A 23,290-nucleotide genomic window follows, 5' to 3' on the forward strand; every position below is an offset into this window, starting at 1 on the left:
TGCATGATGTGTTTACCTTGTCACATAAATCATAACTGTATGCACCTTTGGATGTCTTTTGTGAAGAAAGATTTCCAGCTTGAAATTCTATGTGTTGTCTTTAGAAAATATTTGTAGGTAGGGCATAGAAATTACAAGGAAACTTAAACTGCAAATTATTTGCAAAAAAAGCCTGAGCACACTTCAACATTTTCTAAACATTCTATCTTGTGAATATCAGTCATTTCTAGCCTCAAAGCACTTAAGAATTTTGTAATATCTTCATGGAAGATGTTGTGAATATTGCCAATTATTTCTAATTTACAGGTACTTTTCAGATTAGCTGTCTTGCTCTCTTTTAAGTAATATGCAGTATATCTTGTGCACATTTGGATACATTCACATGGTTTATTACCAGCAAAGAGGAATATAGTCTGTACATGACATGTAGGAAATAACTGTACTCCCACAATACATAAATTATAATGGAGAATTCTTTTGTAGAGAAGTTCTTTTTGTAGGTTATCACAGCTTTTCTAATATTCAGTATTAATGCAGGTCTCCAGTTTTCACATGAAGACAGAGAATCACACTTAATTGAAAAAGGTAATCTACCACATTTCTCCCCACAGCAGATTAAAATATCACATCTTTTAGAGTATACAGGGCCCAATTTTCAAAACTAGATGCCTAAAAATAAGTATATATAAGTCCTTATTTCATCATCTAAATACGTGTTTTAGGCACTTATGCACTAATTTAAATCAGCATAATTTTAGGCTCTGGACCTTCTGAAAAATCAGGCCATTAGCATTCAAAATTATATAACATAACTAAATGTATCTCAGCTCAGACATAATTAAACCTCATCTGTCTACAAGGTTGGAAAATTCCCTTAGAATTGCAGTATACAGAATAAGGGGATATTCTGCTGCTGAGCAACCATGTGCTGTAGTCATTGCCTGTTTATCAACAGAAAAACTTTAAAGTAGAGGGTAAAACCATATCAATTCAATGGTGTTGCTTTTATCAGTCAGACAGACCCTATGATGCAATAAGAGTTTATGAAAAGCAAAATTCTACTCATGTATTAGTTGATTTAAATATGCACACTGGCTGTCAGTTAAAAAAAAAATCAACCATACCAGAGAGATATTGGATATACTAGAGTTATCATCTACTGTATCGCAACCCTACCATACAGCAGCATTTCCCTGCACTTAGTGTAAGGAGGGTCTGAATGAGCTCTCCCCTAACATCTAGTGATGAACTGGGGGAGGGAGGATTCAGAAGACCATGTTTGCATAGATATACCTACTCTGCCCAGGTGTGCTGCAGATAGAGCTGCTGTGCCAAAACGATCACATAACACAAAAAACTGGGGTCACCCAATGAAAGTAATAGGCAGCAGGTTTAGAACAAACAAAAGGAAATACTTCACACACACAGTCATTTGCACAGTCAACCTGTGGAACTCATTGCCAGAGGGTGTTATGAAGGCCAAAATAATAATTGGGTTCAAAAAAGAATTAGATAAGTTCCTAGAGGATGGTTCCATCAATAGATATTAGACAAGCTGGGTGGGGATGTAACCCCAAACTCTGCATGTTCCTAGCCTCTAATTGCCAGAAGGTGGGAGTGGATGACAGAGGTGGATCACTCAATGATTTCCTGTTCTGTTCATTCCCTCTGAAATACCTAGCATTGGCCACTGTTGGAAGGCAGTATACTGGGCTAAATGGACCGTTGGTCTGACCCAGTATGGCCATTCTATGTGGATCTCAATACACTTCCATAGAAATGAAATACAGATACTTTAAATATGACATTGAATATTTTGTGCAGCTCTATTAACACTTAGCATCTTAAATTAGGTCAATTTTTTTATTCAGAGAGCAAGGATGAGCCGTCTGACTATTTATCTCTACATATTACCTTCTAAGTACTAGACAAATTGATGTCTTTGGTTTTTAAACTTACACAAGTTCTCCTCTGTGTGATCTGCCACTGCAGCAGGTTTCGTGTGTGTGTGTGAAGGATTTTGTGTTTTGAAAGAGTTCAACCCAAGAGAAGGATTTAATCAAAAATATGTATTTTGACATTTCAGTAGTTTGAATTGAGTCAGATCTCTTCTGGCAAGGGGTATCACAAGCAGGGTGCTGCTGCTGAGAATGTTATGTTCCCAACTCTTAATGGTGAGAACTTGAGTCTATCGGTTTTCGTTGCTCCTGTTGAGCATGTCATCAAGTTGGAGTAGAGAGGTTATTTGACTTCTATATTTGTCACTGGTGTGACCCCTGCTGGAATCTTGTCTCCAGTTCTGGTGCTCCCAATTCCAGAAGGATTTTGATAAATTGGAGAGGGTTCAGAGGATTCAGACAAGATCCACATGAATGATTAAAGGATTAGAAAAACTTCCTTATATAGTGATAAGCTAAACAGAGCTTTTTGAATCTAACAAAAAGCAGGTTATGGGGTATCTTGATTACAGCCTGTGAGTATCTACATCGGGAACAAATGTTTAATAATGTGCTCTTCAATCCATCAGAGAAAGGTATAGCACAATCCAATGGCTGGAAGTTGAAGTTAGACAAATTCCTACTGGAAATAAGGCAAATGTTTTTAAAGGTTAGAGCAATTAACCATTGGAACAAATTACCAGAAATTGTGTGGATTCTCTTGACTAGGAGTTCTTTCAGGGAAGTTTTTGTGGCCTGAGTTAAACAGAAGGTCAGACTAGATTATCACAATGATCCCTTCTGGCTCTGGAATCTTGCTGGGTAAGGTGATCTCTGAGGTCGGTCACAGTCCATTAAAAGTCTTGTAGATTATGACCAGGAACTCTGCTTATGAGCCAATGAAGAGCCAGTGGAGTTCAGGAAGTACAACCATGTGTCAGTGCTGATCTTTGTTACTAATGAAGTGTGTTGCTTTGTGTTGTACCTTTTTCACTTTCAAGCTTTTGCACTGAAGCCCAGGTAGGAGTTATGATGGTCCAATCTGGAACTGAAAAAGGCATGTTTTACCATGTCTAAATCCTCATGTGTGAGAAACTAGTGAACCTTGCACGTCAAGATTCTGTATGCCCAAGAATAATGAGGCCTGTATCTGAATAATGTTAGCCAGGACATTACCCTTTAGAGCACTCTCACCACTCCCAATTCAAAAAACTAGTCAGAGATTACACTACTGCTTTTGTCAAGTATCAGAGGGGTAGCTGTGTTGGTCTGGATCTGTAAAAGCAGCAAAGAGTCTTGTGGCACCTTATAGACTAACAGACATTTTGGAGCATGAGCGTTCGTGGGTGAATACCCACTTCGTCAGATGCATATAGTGGAAATTTCCAGAGGCAGGTATATATATGCAAGCAAGAAGCAGGCTAGAGATAACGAGGTTAGTTCAATCAGGGAGGATGAGGCCCTCTTCTAGCAGCTGAGGTGTGAAAACCGAGGAGGAGAAACTGGTTTTGTAGTTGGCGAGCCATTCAGTCTTTGTTTAATCCTGAGCTGATCGTGTCAAATTTGCAGATGAACTGAAGCTCAGCAGTTTCTCTTTGAAGTCTAGTCCTGAAGTTTTTTTGCTGCAGGATGGCTACCGTAAGATCTGCTATTGTGTGGCCAGGGAGGTTGAAGTGTTCTCCTACAGGTTTTTGTATACTGCCATTCCTAATATCTGATTTGTGTCCATTTATCCTTTTCCGTAGAGACTGTCCAGTTTGGCCGATGTACATAACAGAGGGGCATTGCCGGCATATGATGGCATATATTACATTGGTGGACGTGCAGATGAATGAACCGGTGATGGTGTGGCTGATCTGGTTAGGTCCTGTGATGGTGTTGCTGGTGTAGACAGCTGGGCAGAGTTGGCATCGAGGTTTGTTACATGGATTGGTTCCTGAGTTAGAGTTCTATGGTGCAGTGTGCAGTTACTGGTGAGAATATGCTTCAGGTTGGCAGGTTGTCTGTGGGCGAGGACTGGCTTGCCACCCAAGGTCTGTGAAAGTGTGGGATCATTGTCCAGGATGGGTTGTAGATCCTTGATGATGCATTGGAGGGGTTTTAGCTGGGGTCTGTATGTGATGGCCAGTGGAGTCCTGTTGGTTTTTTTCTTGGGTTTGTCTTGCAGTAGGAGGCTTCTGGGTACACGTCTGGCTCTGTTGATCTGTTTCCTTATTTCCTTGTGCGGGTATTGTAGTTTTGAGAATGCTTGGTAGAGATTTTGTAGGTGTTGGTCTCTGTCTGAGGGGTTAGAGCAGATGCGGTTGTACCTCAGTGCTTGGCTGTAGACAATGGATTGTGTGGTGTGTCCGGGATGGAAGCTGGAGGCATGAAGGTAGGCATAGCGGTCAGTAGGTTTTCGGTATAGGGTGGTGTTAATGTGACCATCACTTATTTACACCGTGGTGTTTAGGAAGTGGATCTCCCATGTAGATTGGTCCAGGCTGAGGCTGATGGTGGGGTGGAAGCTGTTGAAATCGTGGTGGAATTTTTCCAGAGTCTCCTTCCCATGGGTCCAGATGATGAAGATGTCATCAATGTAGCGTGGGTAGAGAAGGGGCATGAGTGGACAAGAGCTGAGGAAGCATTGTTCCAGGTCAGCCATAAAAATGTTGGCATATTGTGGGGCAATGCGGGTGCCCATAGCGGTGCCACTGATCTGGAGGTATATATTGTCATCAAATTTGAAATAGTTGTGTGTGAGGATAAAGGCACAGAGCTCAGCAACTAGTTGTGCTGTGGCATCATCAGGGATACTGTTCCTGACAGCTTGTATTCCATCTGTGTGTGGAATGTTTGTGTAGAGAGCCTCTACATCCATGGTGGCTAGGATGGTGAATGGCAAAAAACTGTAGGAGAACACTTCAACCTCCCTGGCCACACAATAGCAGATCTTAAGGTGGCCATCCTGCAGCAAAAAAAAACCTTCAGGACCAGACTTCAAAGAGAAACTGCTGAGCTTCAGTTCATCTGCAAATTTGACACCATCAGCTCAGGATTAAACAAAGACTGAATGGCTTGCCAGCTACAAAACCAGTTTCTCCTCCCTTGGTTTTCACACCTCAGCTGCTAGAAGAGGGCCTCATCCTCCCTGATTGAAAAACCTCATTATCTCTAGCCTGCTTCTTGCTTGCATATATATACCTGCCCCTGGAAATTTCCACTACATGCATCCGACGAAGTGGGTATTCACCCATGAAAGCTCATGCTCCAAAACATCTGTTAGTCTATAAGGTGCCACAGGACTACTGCTTTTCAGAGTGAAAGAGAAGCAGTCTATCTGTTCTGAATTGGTATACTTCCATGTAAGTAGTAATCACTCTAAAAAGGATTTTCTACCTTTAAATAAGACACATTATGAGCAAAATTCATAATACAATACCGTCACATTCAGATCTCAGCATGCCCTCTAAAATAAAGAGCAGTTCTTAAATGTTTCTCATTATTTCCAAATACTTTTAATTTTTAGAAAGCTTTGATTGCTGTCAAGGCAAAGAGGTTTCTCTCTTAAGTCATTGTCTTGTTACACGACAACCATGGAAACTCAAGAGAATTCAAGAAATAATTACAATTCTGGCAAAACTGTATATTCCCAGTGAACATGAAAACACACCTTTGGGATTCAAACAATATTATAAAATAGTTTAAAAGAAATTGCTGACTCCATGATAGCTATGTTGCAAATAACTTCTTTATAACTTATTTGATTCATATTATCATAGATATGTAGGGCTAGAAGGGACATCAAGATGTCATCTAGACTATCCCCGAAAGCTATTTGTCTAACCTGTTCTTTATAACCTCCAGTGACGGAGATTTCACAACTTCCCTAGGTACCCTGCTCCAGTGCTCAGCTATCCTTATATTTCTAACATCCTACCTAAAATCTCCCTTTCTGCAATCTTGTCCTACTGTCAGTGGACCTGGAAAACAACACTACACTCTTTGTAACAACCTTTTACATATTTGACAAAGCCCTCCCCCTTAGTGTTCTCTTCTGTATACTAAATTTGCCTAATTCCTTAAATCTTTCCTCACAGGTCATATTTTCTAAATCTCCTATAACTATTGCTGTTCTCTTCTGAATTCTCTCCAATTTGTCCATATCTTTCTTAAAGTGTGGTGCCTAGAAATGGACACAGTACTCCAGCTGAGACATCACCAGTGCCAAGTAGAGCAGATCAATTACCTCCCATGTCTTAGGTATGATGCTCCTATTAACACAAAAAAGGTTAATATCACTCGGGTGTAACAGCATCACATTGTTGAGTCATATTCAATTTGTGATGCACTGTAACCCCTAGGACCTTTTCTGCAGTACTGCTGCCTAGCCCCATTGTTCTCCCATTTTATATTTCCGCAGTAGATTTTTCTTTCCCAAGAAGAATACTTTGCACTTGCGTTTACTGAATTTCGTCTTACTGATTTCAGGCCAGGTCTCCAATGTGTCAAGATTATTTCTAATTCTAAGCCTGTCCTCTAAAATGCTTGCAACCCCTCCCAGCTTGGTGTCATCTGTTAATTCTATAAATATACTTTCTACATCATTATCCAACTGGTTAATGAAAATATTGAATAGCACCAGACCTGGGACAGATCCCAGTTGATACAGTCTCCCAGTATGACAGCAAACTATTGATAACTACTCTGAGTATGATTTTTTCACCTACTTGTGCATCCACCTTTTAGTAATTTTTCCTAGACTATATTTCCTTAGTTCCTTGTGATACTGTGTAACTTATTAAAGTCCAGAAAGATCATGTCTACTGCTTTCCCCCATCCATCTGGCTGATTATCCTGTCAAAAAAGGAAATTAGGTTGATTTGGCATGATTTGTTTTTGACAAATCCATGTTGGCTATTACTTGTCACTTTATTTTCCTCTAGGTGCTTACAAACTAATTGTTTAACAGTTGGTTCCAGTATCTTTCCAGGTATTTGAAGTTAGGCTGACTGGTCTATTATTCCCTGGATCCTCTTTGTTCCCCTTTTTAGAGAGAGGTACTATATTTGCCCTTCTCTAGTCCTCTGGGACCTTATCAGTCGTCCATGAGTTCTCAAAGATAATTGCTAAAGGTTTAGAGATTGCTTCAGCTAGTTCCTTAAATACTCTAGGGTAAATTTAGTCAGGCCCTGCTAACCTCCTCATCTCTTTAGCCTATCAAATTGATTCTCTTTGTATGTACAACAGTTTTACATCACTGTATTCACTTTAATTGATTTATTCCTGATTTAAACCAGGTAAATGAAAGAAGAATCAGGTTGTGTGTTTAAATTTGCCAAGCATATGAATAACTAATAGCAACACAGAAATACACACTAAGCTTCATAACACTTAACACTGCTTTAATATTTTCCTTTTTGCATTTAAACTCTTGATTTTAGGAAGTTATTTTAAATTTTTCACTGTAAAGTGAAAAGTTCATACTTTAGCATCCAGTCATGTGTGGAACATAATGGTCTTACCAAAAAGTCTCCTTTAGAAGAACTAATTTTCTGGAGCTGATGGCAGCAAGTTCTTTCCTTAATTAGAGTGATGGGGATGTACAAAATATTTACCAGTGCCCTCTGCTAGATTAAATCAAACCAGCTCAAGTGTTTGCCTTATCCAACAGAAGGAAGGAAACATCTTAAGAGCTACAGGTATCGTGCACACTCTCTCTTTGTTCCTTCCTCTTCAGGCATGGAGAGTTTCATAAGGGAGTGGTCCCCCTGAGAAGCTTCCTTGGGCAATTGGCAGAGTTTATGAGAAGAACTATATCTTAAAGCAAACTAAACCAGAAGTCAGACTGTGTGTTTCTTCGGAATTAGGGAAGTAGAGGTAAAATATCATTGTACAGATAGTAAGACTAAAATGAAGTTCATATTAGAAGGAATGTGAGTAGGCCTTTCAAATGCTGGAGGAAGCCTTAAGCTTCCAATCCTGGATCTAGGTTCTTTGAACTCATCCCCTTTCTGCAAGAGAAGAAAAGAAAGGATGGAAGTCCACATTCACCCCAGCAATGCAATGGACAAGGCACACGTGACCCAAGAGTGAGAAAAATATATATTCTCTCTAGGTATTCCATTGACAGTAGGGAGAAATAGCATGCCATTCTCCTCAAACAGAAGATGACACTCCTAGCATATCTCAGGCAACATTATTCTACAACTGTGAGGTACCAGTTTCTAGTATGAAGGATTGGCATCCTGCCAAATTGATTTGTCTTTATCTGAAAACTTCCAGTAGTGTTTATAAGAAGATAACCATCAGATCAACAGGCTGTAGATGGTAGTATGGAGATATAACATCTCTTACTGACTGCAGATGATGTATGTAGGCTCAACATTTAGACATTTCTGATCTTGTATTTCTCATATAGGATTTTAGACTCAATGGTATTGGATCCAACAGGTCTGCAATGTATACAGTACCACTGTACAGTTCTTTGCTTTCCAATTGGTTAGATTTCCTTATATCCAGTATATGCCTCTGTAGAAGACAGCAGCCAAAGGAAGGACTTCTAGAAATGAAACCTCTCACAAGCTTAACCAAAACACACACTAGCTGATGTTCAATAACTTCATAGCCTACTTCCAGTCCTGGGGGGCATCTAGTCCCTGTAAATCATGGCTAACTAAACACTGTGGATTGTTTGCAGAATTTTTGCCCCACTGGCTAGAACAATCTGAAATCTTATTGCCATCATTCTGGGCCAGATCATGTGAGAATGTTGTGCTAACAGAAAGGGTACCTGGCTCAGCTCCTAGACAGGGTGCGGCCAATAGCAGTCCTGTGCTCTAATGTGCAGAATGCCAAAAAGCAGGTGGGAATGGGTGGGAAGGAGCTTAGAGTTTCTGGGATCATGAGAAAAAATGACCCATGGTGCAGAACTGACACACTGAGAGAATGATCTGTTCCATCTCAGTAGGTAGAGCACAGCACACACAACCCGCTCCGTGTGCACAAAGAGTAGCACTGGGAGAGCTGTATGAGGCACCAGCATGGGGCACAGTCTCTTGTGCGCTTGCTGATGTTCCACACCACCATCTATACAGTGCTGTGGTGCAGCTGTCACAATCTCATACTCTAATTCATCAGTGTCAACAAAAATGGCAGGGATGGGAAACTAGGCTACAGACACACTTCTCGTCACTTTCTCATTAACCTGCAGTTTGTGTATTTCAATCAGGTATCAACTGAAACAATTGTGCATAGAGCATAAAATCAGCAGGACAATCTCTCATTCTTTTGTCTTTGAAATTGATGTGCATTTAGGTGGAAGAGTAAAAATCAGTACACAAGAGCTTGTTTGTTGGATCCAATCAAGGAACCGAATTTTTTTAAACCTCCCCGCTAGCTGGGAGCACAGAGCCGATCAGCAATTGGCTGACTTTGAACGAACTCAATTGTGATCCCATTAATGACATTTGCACAAGTTTCGCCTTTCCAAGAGCATGTGCATCTTGCAGAGATCCCCGTGCCCTCCACCAGAGGCTTTTTGGCTGCAATATGAAGTCGGCAACCGTGGGGACAAAGTGTCTCCTTGTGGGACGGGCTTGGAAGTCGGTAAGGTCAAAGCCATGCTGTTCCCTCCCACCAGTCCCTATTTACACACGAGGATGTTCTTTTGTGTGGAGAGAGAAGACATAGTCATCCAAGATGAGCTTTCACTGCTCTTTGCCTGTTGTGGACCCTTTCAAGTTTTCCAGAGCAAATTAACAGATAGCCATGGACACCTGCCCCACTTCCATGAAGTCAGAGAGGTTCTGTGTATGCACAGGAGCTCTCTTTCCTCACCTGCAAAGCCATGGATTCTGCCCCTGTTTCTGGCCTCTGTGCAGCAACTAAGCCACAGTCCCTGAGAGGGGGAGCTTTCCTGAGAGGGGGAATCTAGCTGGGCCATGGAGCACAGCCATGTGAGGATTCTCTTCAGGTGTCTATATAATAAGATTCCAGGATTGTCACTGTCTCTGTCACTCTGAAGCCAAAGATGTCCAAGTCAGTGCGAAGTGATGGAAGAGGTTAAAGGCATGCTTGAGTGCGCTTTCTGTTCAATCATCACTGGGATTCAGAGTCTGGTACCATCCAATTTTTAAGTGCTGAGCCATTTTGACTTCACATATTATACCCAGGCGACAGTAAGACATGTATCTATGCCATTCCAAGAATCCTAGACCATTGTGATATCAGAGGTAATGCAACCAATCACCAGTCTCACTCTCCAGCTAAGTTTCATGCAACAGTTTCAGACAGTGGATTACTTGGTCCAGTTGCTGCACCCGTGTGCTCAGCTGATATCCCCCCAAATCAACACAAATTGCCCAGTACAACCCCCAAGACACAAATCACCAGCACAACAGACAGAATAACCCCTAACACATACAGCCCTTCAACGTATCACTTCCCCCTCATTCAACAACCACACAGATCCATATAGCTCTCCCAAAATACCACATCCCACACATAAATCAACATAATCAACACACACACAATAACCTCAGACATCACTTTGAAGGCTAGAATGTCTGAGTCAGTAGTGCGAAGCAATGGAAACAGCTACAACCATCGTGGAGAGCTTTTTGTGTTTAGAGTATTTCTGAGATTCATGGTGTGTTGCCTTTCCATTTATAACATCTCAGCCATTTATGAATTACACCCATGCGGCAGCATGGGCTTTCAGCTACTAATACAAAAATAAGTTTACATTTATACTTAAAAAAAAATCTTTGAATCATTAACCTTTTTGCAAAAATAGGGGCGGGGGCGCAGAGAGACAGGAATAAATTTGACCTTCATTATCAAAGAGCTTTGCTGGTTCCCAACAAATAGGCAAACAGGGCTTTGCATTCCACTTGAAAAGGTGCTAATAAAAGCATGTAATATACCTGGGGCACGGATGCAGAAGTTCTTTTCCTCCTACGTTGCAGGCCTCCTTCTCTTCTAGCTCAGGGCACTCCTTTCCAGTGCCTACTGCGATGTATTTTATGCTCCTGTGTCTGCTTCGGAATCCTGGTGAGAGATCCCCTGAGTGACAAGTCTTCGAGCAGGTGCTCCACATAGACCAAACCGATGTTTCGCAATCTTTAGGCATGACACATGACTGAAAGGTCAGTGGGATGGTTTCTTGCATACAAAGGCTGTGATGAGAAAATGGAACAAAAAAAATCTGAGGAGTTCTTGTTTGTTGCTGGATTTTAATTTTTCTACAGTCCTCTTCCACCTGACTGCCCTCCCTCCCCCCCAAAATTACATACAGTTTCTGATCTCACTTCCATCAGTGCAAATCCAGAGTAATTTCAGTTAAGTTAATGGAGTTATACCAGGGTAAAATTGGGATAAGTGAAAAGTGAATCAAATCAGGTGTGATATCATAATTAATCTGGCATGTTTTAGGAAAGATTGTATTTAGATTTTTTATGCTAAAATATCTTGCACAGTATATGTCCAGCTCACCCCCTGAGTTAGAATAGATTCAAAAAGCAGTTCAGTGATGATATACTCTGCAAACTTCTTTTTATGAGCTGGATCAAGCCTGTACTTCACAGTCTATCCAGGACACACAAAAACACACACACACAGAATATTGCAGAACTGCTGTCACTATAAACAGTTCACGTCACCACATTCTTTCTGTTGGATATCCAAGAATCCAAGTGAGTCAAGAGTTCAAATAGTTCCTGTTGAACAACACTTCTGAGAGACTAGAGGGAGCTCAACATCTTTAGGATGAAGCAATAAATTTAGGTTTTTAAACCTGTGATTCTGGGATCACACCAAGAAGTATAGTGACATGCTAACCAAAACCATATTAGTTCTAATAGACATTCTGGCTTTGCTTTCTCTGGGCTAGATTAAAACCACTAAATTAAATATTTCTGTATCTATAGAGTGATTCCAACGTCAAATGAAAGCGAAAGTTCCTGGAATTTTTGCAGCTGGATTCTGTGGATCTGATTCTCCACTATTTGCTTCTTTTGTCATTGATACCTGTGCAAAATCATTGTAAAGTGCTTGTTCACTTTATAGAAGTGAGCATCAATATGCCAGGTGAACGTGGAGAAGCAGGCCTTAAGAGTTAACAGCTGCAGACAGCTTTACATTAGAATGACGCAGGAGTACCTTAATAAAAAAACAAAAGGCAAATAATCCCTGAAGTACAGCATTAAAACAGCTTTTCAAAAATACATAAGCTTGATTACTTCAGGCAAGTAACTTCTTACAGTAGACAGACTCAAGCCAAGTGCCCATTTTCTCTCCGATTAAATATCCCAATGCTAGCTATAGGAGCACACATATGCAAGCAGCTACCTGATTAATTCCTTTTTTCTTCTGCTCAATGGCATTTAGTAGAACTGCAAAAGAGAACCTGCAGAAAACAACAATTCCTGCTCCACCCCTTTACAGTCTCTCCTCCTCCACATCCATCCACCGTTCAGCCACAGAGCCATCAATGGCCCTCTAGAATAGAAAGCCCCTTGTCCACCCTCCAGTCCCATAGCAACTGGTGCAATGGGAGGTTGGAAAGTGAGAGAAAATGTAGTGACTTAGGGGCAGGGGGCTCACCAGGGAGACACCAAGAAAGTGGAGATGGACGTGGAGGAGATGGATCCAGCAGGGAAAGAAAACTCTCTGGGATGGGGAGTCTCAGGGAAAGAGAAAGCAGATGTTTGCCCAGACTTGTAAATGTCCATGACTAATTTGCAAGGCTGGTATGAAACTATTACAAATGTAGCTCAGCTAAGTGCAGACTTCTTTCCTTTGTAATTTTATTCTTTTCCAGCCCCTAATGGCTCACAGTCAGGGTTTTACCGAATGTAAAGAACAAAGCATGTAGCTCTTAAAAGGTGGGAAATGTCAAGGGATCAGTTATTGAATCTCTTTTAGATTACTTACTAACACAGTGAAAGTAACCAGGACACATGCTTTCATTCAGGGCTCTTTACTAGAAACTGGATACTTATAAAACTAATATAGAAGTAATCCTTTTACATGCTTCTTCCATAGTTATCTAAAGTGTTCTAGGTGCCTGACAGTACACAAGAGACATGAGCCCTGTCCTGGAAACTTAGAGTCCAATATCAGACACGTGACAACTAATGGGAAATAAAGCTGAAGGAAGGGTTTGTGAGAGGGAGGACAAGAGTTACACCAATAGTTATTTAGACTACAAGCTCTTCAGGGCAAGGACCTTCTCTTTGTTGTATGTTTGTACAATGGGGTAGTGGCTTCGATGTGCTATCATAATATATGTAAATACTAAGATCATACAGTTACTCAGCAACGCTTGGTAGACAATTTTAAAAAAATATGTAACATCTCTTTTGTGTGTCCCAGTAGGTCTCAACGAAGAATTCAATAAGGAGAAGGTGGTGGTTTGGTGGACCAACTCAGGCCACAAAACAGGAAGTAGTATGGGAGAGAAAAAGAAGAGATGGTTGTGGGAGAAGGGGAAAGAGCAGGACAGGGGGAACATATAGGCTGTGATCTTTGATGGAGTGGCTCGGTGCTGGGGTCACCGGGGATTAGGCTCTGGCTCCTTGTTAATATATTTTCTGCCAACATACCCCAGTAAAAGGTAATGTGACCCATGGAACATTTTGGGGGCCAGTTGCACAGGCATTCTACATGGAATGCCAGTGTGGAGAACTAGGAGACCAGGATATTTTTTGCTCACTGCATCACATTGCTTTCTTGCAAAACCTTTTCCCACTTTAATTTAAACCCATATTCTCCCCCATGGACCCCAAACCATGATTCAATTGAATACATACATGAAAAATACTTTCTAGCCAAAGGTAAACCTGTGCTACAGCCTAAGGATAGTCAAAGCCCTCCCTTACTGCAAAGCTGGCACAAACAGGAGTACCCTGTGTGCGTTTACTCCCCCCACCCCCCAAGAATTTTTACCCTGCCACACACATTTTTCTCCCTCTCTGAAGATATCTTTACACATCTAGCCACTTACTTCTCTTCATTTCCTCCACCCCCACTGTTCCCCCCCCCAGCTCTGCCCACTCTCTACTCATATTAAAGTAAGAATCTGAGATGGATTTTTGAACCCACAGTATTTAATTATGATGGTCAAGTGATTGAAACATGGGACTAGGAACCACAGACTTGTGAACTCTAATTCCCGGTCTGATCCTCATTCCTTCTATCATGGAGGGCACCTGTGTCACCTATCTGTAAAATAGAGATACTAACCTCTTCAGTGGGATGGGGGGGGGGAGGTAAACATGCTCAGAATGCAACTTAGAGGCTGACCCAACTGCTATTGAAGTCAATAGGAAAATTCCCATTGATTTCATTGAATTGGATTTGGTCTTTATATATTGGCCAAATATGGCTTTAGGGGCCTAACTTTAAGCACCCACATTTGAAATTATTTAACATCAGCCTTTCTGTGTCTTAGTTTCCTCACCTTTAAAATTAGGAAACCATTTCCTTACCTCTGGGGTGTTGTGAGGGTGAATTAATTAGTGCTTAGAAACACTAAGTGCTTAGGATAACAATATGTTGCAAAGACTGTAAATGAGCTAAACATGCAAAATTAGGCACTCATATCAGGATGACTGTGGTATAAAAACCTGAATGGAAAGCATCGACAACACTATGGGATAGCTCTCTGTTGTCCAATGGAGCCTAGGATGAGAACTCCATAACAATTCTAATTTTAGATGTAATAAGTGTGGGATCGAAGTTATAGGAGGTGAACTACTTACTCGCTAACCCTCTCCATCATGACCTTTAAACATTAGCACGGGTATAAAATGTCAATACATTTTAACAGTGGATTGGCAAGCATATCCAAACAGCTTTGGAGCTTATACCCACCCTAACTCTTTTACTAGTTTATGTATACATTGCTCAGGACATTAGCAAGACAGTGTGCAAAATATTGTTCAAAAACCATTTAATTTCTAATAGATAAGGAGCTAGTGAAAGTAAATTACTAGCCAATCTGATTATACTGGGAAATATCAGTGGAGCTCAACATGGCTAGTAGGGCACCTGATAACAACATTTTAAGGACAGTGTCAACTGAAACTAGCCTTACGTACAGCTGTATAACCCCATTCCATGTTGGGGGGGTTATAGCTGCAACTGAGATTAGAAATCTGCGGCAAATACTGGATCGAACAACTTAACGTAAAGAGAGTAAACAGCCCTAAATGGTGTCAAAGAACTGGATTTTCTTTTCATTTTGATATTTCTAGTGAGGAAAGACAGTGAAAAATAGATACATACACGTGCACATACTCTGGCCAGTGTTACCTCATAATATCTGTTCCCCAGCAGACTCCTATGTGCAACGACCCACTAAAATGTGAGTCTCACTGGTTTGTATCTGTTAGTGCAGAGACCTGAAGTCAAAATAATTGTGGCAGTGCCACCCAAAACCAAATGTAAAGACATGATCTTTCCTCTTGGACAAAGCTCAGACACAGTCTTAGGTATTCCAGATGTATTTGCAGCAAACCCACACAAGTAAAGGCTAGACATGCGAGGCATCACTGTTAAGTTTGCTGAGCCTGTGAGCCAAAGATGCAATTTCACTGCCCAAATGAAAAGGATGTTTGGGAGACCTAGGTTCAAATTCCAATCCTAGCTCACTCAGGGATCCAAAATGGGAACGAGAAAATGGCTTGGGAAAAGACTGAACATAAGGTTTTGTCTAGGCTGAGACCACCTCCAAAAATGTTCACTATTACCACAGCACAAGCATTGACCTGTTAGAACTAAAAATGTACTCACAATTCTATTTCATCTATCTAGGCAGGCATTTATCTCATAGTCATGATCACTATGGTAGCTAGAACCAAGCTTTTAAAAACAAGTACCTGAAGTTGGGTTCTGAAATTGTTTGGCCCGATTTTTCAAAAGTGCAGAGTACATTCAGTGGGAACTGAGCATGTCCAGCACTTCTGAAAGTTAGACCAGATCTACTTAGGAACCTAAAATGGATTTAGGACCCTAACTTTAGGCACCAATTTTTGAAAATCTTGATTTAGGATTGTCTAATCTGTCTAATTTGTCTAACCCAACAGAATGAGTAGATCTTGGCCCAATCTCCTGTAGGTTTGCTCAGATGTGACAATGCAGAAACAACCAACATAAGAAGTGCCAGAATATACATTCTGGTGACTTAGGCAGAGGCTTCTATTTAAACACATGCAGACTCTTTGGAAAAACAAAATGGAAATTCTCTTGTAATCCCTGAAATAAAAGAATGCATGATGTTTGATTTCATAGTGATCCTTTTCAGGCCATAATTATTAGAATTGCTTCCACAAAAATTGAGGTCTGGCCGCCCTTCCATCACCTTCAACTCCTCACATAGTAATTCTAGCTTAGCTTTTTTTTTTTTGTGCAAGGCTGGTGCGTTTTGCTCATGCACTTGTGGCTGGAACAGTCAAATGAAACACTGTAGGGTGCAATTTTTTTTAATTGAATTGAATACCTTATGCAGGGGATTCTTCTTCTCACACATAATGCTTCATGCTGGACAGAGGAGGTTCTTTTGGCTGGCTTCTGCCATGTTAGTTAACAATAATTAATGAGAAATAAAAGCAGATTTGAGGCAAGTAAGTTTCATACCATTGCTAGCCACCTCAAAAGGGCAGGAAGCTTCTATTAGTATGAACCATAAGCTTATCGGATAAGAAGCCAAAATGAATTCCCATTAGTAATCCTGCAGCTGCAAAGAGATGACTGCTGTCTTCAGCCTCATACCACATGAAAGCAGTTTGTGGCCTTAACGAAATAAATTTCTTGTGGCCAGAGAAGGAGAGTTCTTTTCTATTTATAGATTCATTTGTAACTGTCTAAAACAGAAAGTTTAATTTCCATTTGAGGCATCTTTGCAAATATAGGACTCACTCACAAATATTTCCAATAGGTACTGCTCACAAACATAAGTAATGGTTGCACAAACTACCCCACAAATTAAACAACTTCAATAATAAGGAAGGCACCATTGCTAACATTATACAGTCATATGTGCTCTAACAGTCTCAAATTTTAGAATATCAGATTCACAGGTATTTACCTTCCTGAAATACTCTGATAGTCAATTAACCACTTTGATTATTTTCATTTTTCTTTTATGATTAAGCAGCTAATGAGCATGGTGAAATTCTTAGGACATTTATCATAATTATTCAACACCATGAGAGATTTCAGTACAGACATATTGTGTGGTACTGCCCATTTGCTTCAACTTTTCTCATCTATAAGATACATCTCATCAGTACCCATTCAACACCCCAAAGAAGAAACCTGGGTCAGGAAAAAGAAAAGGCTCATTTTCTCTTTCCAGTTCCACAGCAGATTTTTGGCTGCCTAAGCTCAGCTCTGCTCAGGGTTATGCAAATGTGTTTGCTCTTCTTTGTCAGTGGCCAAAAATATCATCATTATTGTAAAGAGATGCTTTACAGGACCTGCAAGATCTGCTCCATTCTTCAAAAGCAAGCTGGCAAATATTCTATGTAATGAAATGAGTTTGACATTACAGATGGATTGTTTATGTTGTCTGGCACATGTTGTAGTGGTGACATTTTAGTTCTAGTATTACATGTGCAGAATGCTTTGGATTTTAGGTTTCTAGTACCAAATTGCACAATTTCCACTAGCAACTGCATAAAAAAAAGATACTCTTATAATGAAACGTGATAATCTGAGCACTATAAAATAATGTGATCCTTAACCCCCAACCAAATCAATAAAAGCAGTGTCATAAACAGATGGTTAAGGGTTAATGTCTCTTTTACCTGTAAAGGGTTAAGAAGCTCAGTGAACCTGGCTGACACCTGACCAGAGGACCAATGGGGGGACAAGATATTTTCAAATCTTGGTAGAAGGAAGTCTTTGTTTGTGCTGTTTGTTTTGTTCGTTGTTCGCTCTTGGGGCTAAGAGGGACCAGACGTACACCCAGGTTTTCTCCAATCTTTCTGAATCAGTCTCCTGGCTATTACTTACTATTTTGAAACATGAGAAAGGCAGATTAATCTTACGTTTGTTTTCTTAACTTGTAAAGGTGTCTTTTGCTGGAAGGATTTTTACCTCTGTTTGCTGTAACTTTGAATCTCCGGCTAAGGGGGGGGCGGGGGAGGTCCCTCTAGGCTATATGAATCTGAATACCCTGTAAAACATTTTCCATCCTGATTTTGCAGAGATAATTTTTATTTTTTATTTTTTTAATTAAAAGCTTTCCTTTTTTAAGAACCTGATTGATTTTCTTCCCTTGTTTTAAGACCCAAGGGGATTGGGTCTGAACTCACCAGGGATTGGTGGGGGGAAAGGAGGAAGGGGAAGGTTAATTCCTCTTTGTTTTAAGATCCAAGGAGTTTAGATCAGTGCAGCCTCTCAGGGTAACCCAGGGAGGGGAAAGTCTGCGGGGAAAAAGAGGGGGAAGGCTAATTTCTCCTTGTGTTCAGATCCAAGGGGGTTGGGTCTTGGGTTCCCCAGGGAAGGTTCTGGGGGAAGAGGGAGTGTGCCAAACACTATATTTTGGCTGGTGGCAGCATACCAAATTTAAGCTGGTAATTAAGCTTAAAAGTGTTCATGCAGGTCCCTACTTTTTGGACGCTAAGTTCAAAGTGGGAAAAAAACCTTGACAGGCAGCTTATTTTATTTGTGCAATAATAGTAAATTATGAGCTAGATTCATGAGAATCTGTCATAAGAAAGTCTGCCAGAAGGAGGTTGCAATGATTATATCTGCCCTATAAAGAGCGACTAGCATAGCCCAAAAAGGGGGAAGGCACTGGGCAAGAAGGTAGCATGGCATCCCTCCAGCAGCTAATATCTCCAATGGATGGCGATGGGACAGTAGATAGGAGGGCTCTGAGTTACTACAAAGATTTCTTTCCCAGTTGTCTGGCTGGTAGATCTTGCCCACATGTTCAAGTGCTAATTGCTCACCTTATTTGGAGTCAAGAAGGAATTTTCCCCTAAATCAGATTGGCCGAGACCCTGGGGGGGGGGGGTTCACCTTCCCCTGCAGCATAGGGCATGGGTCACTTGCAGATTTAAACTAGTGTGAATGGTGGATTTTCTGTAACTTGAAATTTTTAAATCATGATTTGAGGACTTCAGTAACTCAGCTGGAGGTTAGGGGTCTATTTCAGGATTCGGTGGGTGAGGTTCTGAGGCCTGCAATGTGCAGGAGGTCACACCAGATGATAATGATGGTCGTTTCTGACCTTAAAGTCTATGAGTCTCTGCCAGTGGGGCTCTATGGCACCTCAGCTATAAATTGAATCTGCACCTTTCCCCCCACATAGTAGAAGCCTGAGCAGGAAATGTAGTGGTGGAAACACATTCTTCTTTTTCTTGGGATGAATCTGCCAGTGGATGGCTTAGTGGTATAGAATGTGTAATTTAACACAATTTGTAGGCATCATCTGTGGTGAAGCATGCATGGTAAGCGTCAGGAAATCAGTTAACTGGGTATAACGGGATGTCTACACTGCACACTAAGGCCAGGCTCTGACTCCGGTTTGAGCCCAAGCCCTGCTTCCATCCACATTCAAACCAATCTGACATAGGGAGGGGTGGGAGTAAGAACCTGAGTCCTGCTGTGACTCAGGTCCAAGCCCTGTAATTTTGCAGTATGAATCCAGCTCAAACTGCAGACTTGAGTCAGAAGTTCTGGGTAGTGCAGTATGGACATGTTAGCATGGCTGTGAGACCAGTGTCCTGTAACTATAAACCCAAGTTCACAATGCAGTGTGAATGCTCAAGATCAGGCCTAGAAACACCAAGCCCACAAGCTCAGATCCCACAGACCTGGGTTTACAATGAAGTATAGACATACCCTACAGCCCATGAGCCAAATTCTGATATCACAGGGATACAAATCAGAAGTAGCTCCATTAAAGTCTATGAGGATAAAATTGGTGCAAGCAAGATTAAAATCAGGCTACATATTTAGAGTCATGCAAAAAAGTAGAGCTGTCAGAAACTGTTGGAATAGTTTGCCTTGACTCTTCTTCTAACCAATAAAAACATCTGTACTTTGCTGCAGATATAATAAAAGCCGGTACGAAAAAGGCTACAGGGTATATTTCATCTCAGTATGTGTGCAAAACTGCCAGTGACATTAACAGAAGTAAAGCATAGAACACAAAATAACCCCATATCTCTCCAATTTGAATGTGAGCAGGTGCCAGGAGCTACAGATTAGTGAGAAATACATGGAGTTCTGAAAAATTCAGGAACAAGATTTTTGAAGAACATCTAATGTTACTGAAAAAAATATTTCAATCCTAAATTAAATGCAGTGCTAAGATGTTTTAAAATATAAATCTGAGGAGAAATTGGAGAAATAAAAGGTTTTCACTGCTTGCTGTACAGTATTACAACCTTGACATTGAAATTATAGGAATCCATACCGTATGGTCTAAAAAAATGATTAGGTAGCAAAAAGAGGACAGCAGTCAACAACTGCTATCACAGAAAAAAAATGTAAAACTTTATTCTCTCCAATATACTCTCATACCTACCATTGGCATCAATAAGAGTTGTATATGCATATGGAGGCCCATAATTATGCTCAGATGAAAATAAAACTATTATTACTGAACTTTCATTAGCTAAAGCAACATTGCTGGAAAATTCAATATCTCAATTGTTATTGTGCCAAAATTCTTCACTGAGTTGCACCCATGATGTAATCCGTGAGAATACCAAGAGTTTAGGTTGGGATACAGTTTGGCACACTCAGTCTAACAAAAGTAATACTATATTCTACAAGAATAATTTGTATCTATAGCAAAAAATAAATAAAACGGAATTGTTAATATTAGAAAGAAAGCAATATATTCTTCCATTTCCTTTAACGGGCAAAGAAAAATAAGTTGAGACTAGCATAACGCCGACAGGCCTTGGTCGTCAGTCAGCAGGATCAAACAGGGGACTTCTAGACCTTACTGCATGAGCCTATATCTCATGAGCTAAAAGCCGACTGGCCGTTAGCTAAGGCTGTGGAGCAGACTCATCAAGCTCTCTCTCTCTAAGTGGTCTCAGTGACAGTAAGTGGGACAGAACACCATACTCAGGAGATATGTGGGTTACGCTACCACAAAAAGGAGCATTAAAAACAAAATTCACAAAGAGTAAAAGTATGCAAAATATCCCAATTACATTGGCTTTGCAAGGAGGGTAAACAAAGTAAAAAACAAAAAGTGCATTAAAATGTGGGTTTAAAACTTAAAAACTAAGTGCCTTTGCATCATGTTACCAGGCAGAACCTGTTTGCCAGCTTTCTTCAAAACAAACCTATTTTAGATCAAATAAAAAGATGAATGTGAAGACACCCTTACCTCAGCATGGCATTTTTCCCATCACTCCTTGTACACCTAACCTGCCTTGTCTGATAACCTATCTCTACATCCCATGGCTTGGAATAGTGGTGGGATTTATAACTGTGCAGTTTGAATGTGCTTCGTTCTGCAGAATCTGAACTGAAATCCAGCATAGTTCTTCCAATAAGACTAACTTCTTTAAGGTGAGGCAACCTGCATTTACTCCAAGGTCCAACTTGAAGACTGTAAATGTATTCCTCTTCCCCAAGAAAACAAGAGATAGGGACATCACAGATTCTTGACTCAGTAAGGTTTGGACAATTGGAACCACCATAGAGTGGAGGAGAGATAACAAAACGAGTTCTGTGTTGTAAACTCCTCACACAGTCTTTGCTGCACTCAGACCATTTGGAGAATTCTGACACAACACAATCCCGTGGACAAGGTATTAGACAAGCTTGTTCTACAGGTGGCTGTGGTATAAAATATTCACATATTTCACTGGCAACTATAGTTCTATTCAGTTTCTGAATACAATGTACGCTTCTGTGTTGTAGCCCGTGCTGTGCAGTCACACAGTCTGTAGTCCTTGGTTTGACTTCACCATGAGCGAAAGGAACAAGCACACATATCTGCCATTCTGAAACTTCCCACTCAAAGAGTTCAAGGTGCCAGTCACATACTTGAAAGCAGCTCCTTTGGTTTTCAGGTTTGTCCCTCAGTCCACAGTTTGAATGGTGAGCTGTCCAACCTTCTACATGGACACACCACACTGCTCGGCTCCGAATACCACCTGACCCGCAGTCACCTATACATCGCCCCCAATGACCTATGAAAGAAAGAAAACATTGAGCAAATGGTTAGAATGCCCTTCTAAAGGAAAACTGAGATAATCCAGTTCAGAAAGACTAATTAGAATCCATTGCTGCCATTAATCCATACTAGAAACCTCCTCCTGAAGTCAGTCAGAGTTCTGCGGTGGAATAAGATCAAGCCCGAGAACAATATCTCACAGTTTCAGTATACCAGTAAATAATTATCATCTTGACCCTGCTGAATGCATCCTAAAAGCCGGACTTATCTCTCTGCCCATTGACATCACTGGGAGCTAACTCGTTTCAGAGCTTTGAGGAACGGTGACCAGCCCTCATTTTTCTAATCCTGATCAATAAGGGAAACTTTCACACAGGTCCCCATATTTACACAAATTCTCCCTAACATCCAAAAGTATAGGCAGCCAATAACATTTCTGTAATAAAATGCATCCAAAAGCCTAAGGAAACACAAGCATTTCATTTCATTTGCACAGTTTTTCCAGCATAAAATTAATTTGAATCTGGTAAAAGGAATAGCTGTCTAAAAGAAAAAAATTCAAAAGTCAGGTTAGACAAAAGAATAAACATTCTTAATAGGGGCAATTAGTCAATAGAATGACTACATGGTAAGGCAGCTGAATCATTAGAGATGTCAAAAACCAGGATAGATTAAAAAACAAAAATTAGAAAAATAAGATCCTGCTCTTTGCTGGAGGCTGAAGTGGAAGAACTGACTTTTCGAACCTTATCTACTATTGTATGTACGACAGGCCAGGTTTTGCAAGGTGCTTCATTTGGGAGCACAGGATATTCAACAGCTAACAGAAAATGATCAGCACCTCACAAGCATTGAACTTTAAATTACTCTGGAGAGAATAAATTCAATATGTACTATAACTGCAAGGTACCACAGCTGAAATATCAAGCACAGACCAAAAGGAAACTTATTATGAAATTTTGTAAGTGCATATGCAAACACATCAGAATTGTTAACCGTAGTTATATGAATCTTATCTAATGAGTTACTAGTACATTTTTTTTAAAAAAGACAAAATTTTGCTGTTTCAGTTTTGCTTAATCAAAAAAAATTCTACGGAATAACTGATATCAAGTTTATACTGTATGAAATTACTGGCCACCTGGGGGACAAAGAAACCTAGACTGAATTTGCTATGTTAAAAAAAGAATACAGCCAACCTGACATGAGAATT

At 40.5% G+C, this 23,290-nt stretch overlaps 1 protein-coding gene across 2 annotated transcripts in view; it reads right to left on the bottom strand.

Annotated features, from left to right (window-relative positions):
* Positions 1 to 23,290, bottom strand: part of THSD7B (thrombospondin type 1 domain containing 7B) — a 529,845-nt gene that overhangs the window by 314,803 nt on the left and 191,752 nt on the right. For both annotated transcript variants that reach the window (XM_030580720.1, XM_030580719.1), the window contains exons 3-4: positions 21,283 to 22,093; positions 10,844 to 11,095 (exon numbers count right to left, since the gene is read on the bottom strand). In XM_030580720.1, coding sequence (XP_030436580.1) covers positions 10,844 to 11,095; positions 21,283 to 22,093 — 1,063 coding nt within the window. The remainder of the gene's footprint in view (positions 1 to 10,843; positions 11,096 to 21,282; positions 22,094 to 23,290) is intronic.

This window comes from Gopherus evgoodei, chromosome 11, assembly GCF_007399415.2.
Source record: "Gopherus evgoodei ecotype Sinaloan lineage chromosome 11, rGopEvg1_v1.p, whole genome shotgun sequence".
In the NCBI taxonomy this organism is placed as follows: Eukaryota; Metazoa; Chordata; order Testudines; family Testudinidae; genus Gopherus; species Gopherus evgoodei.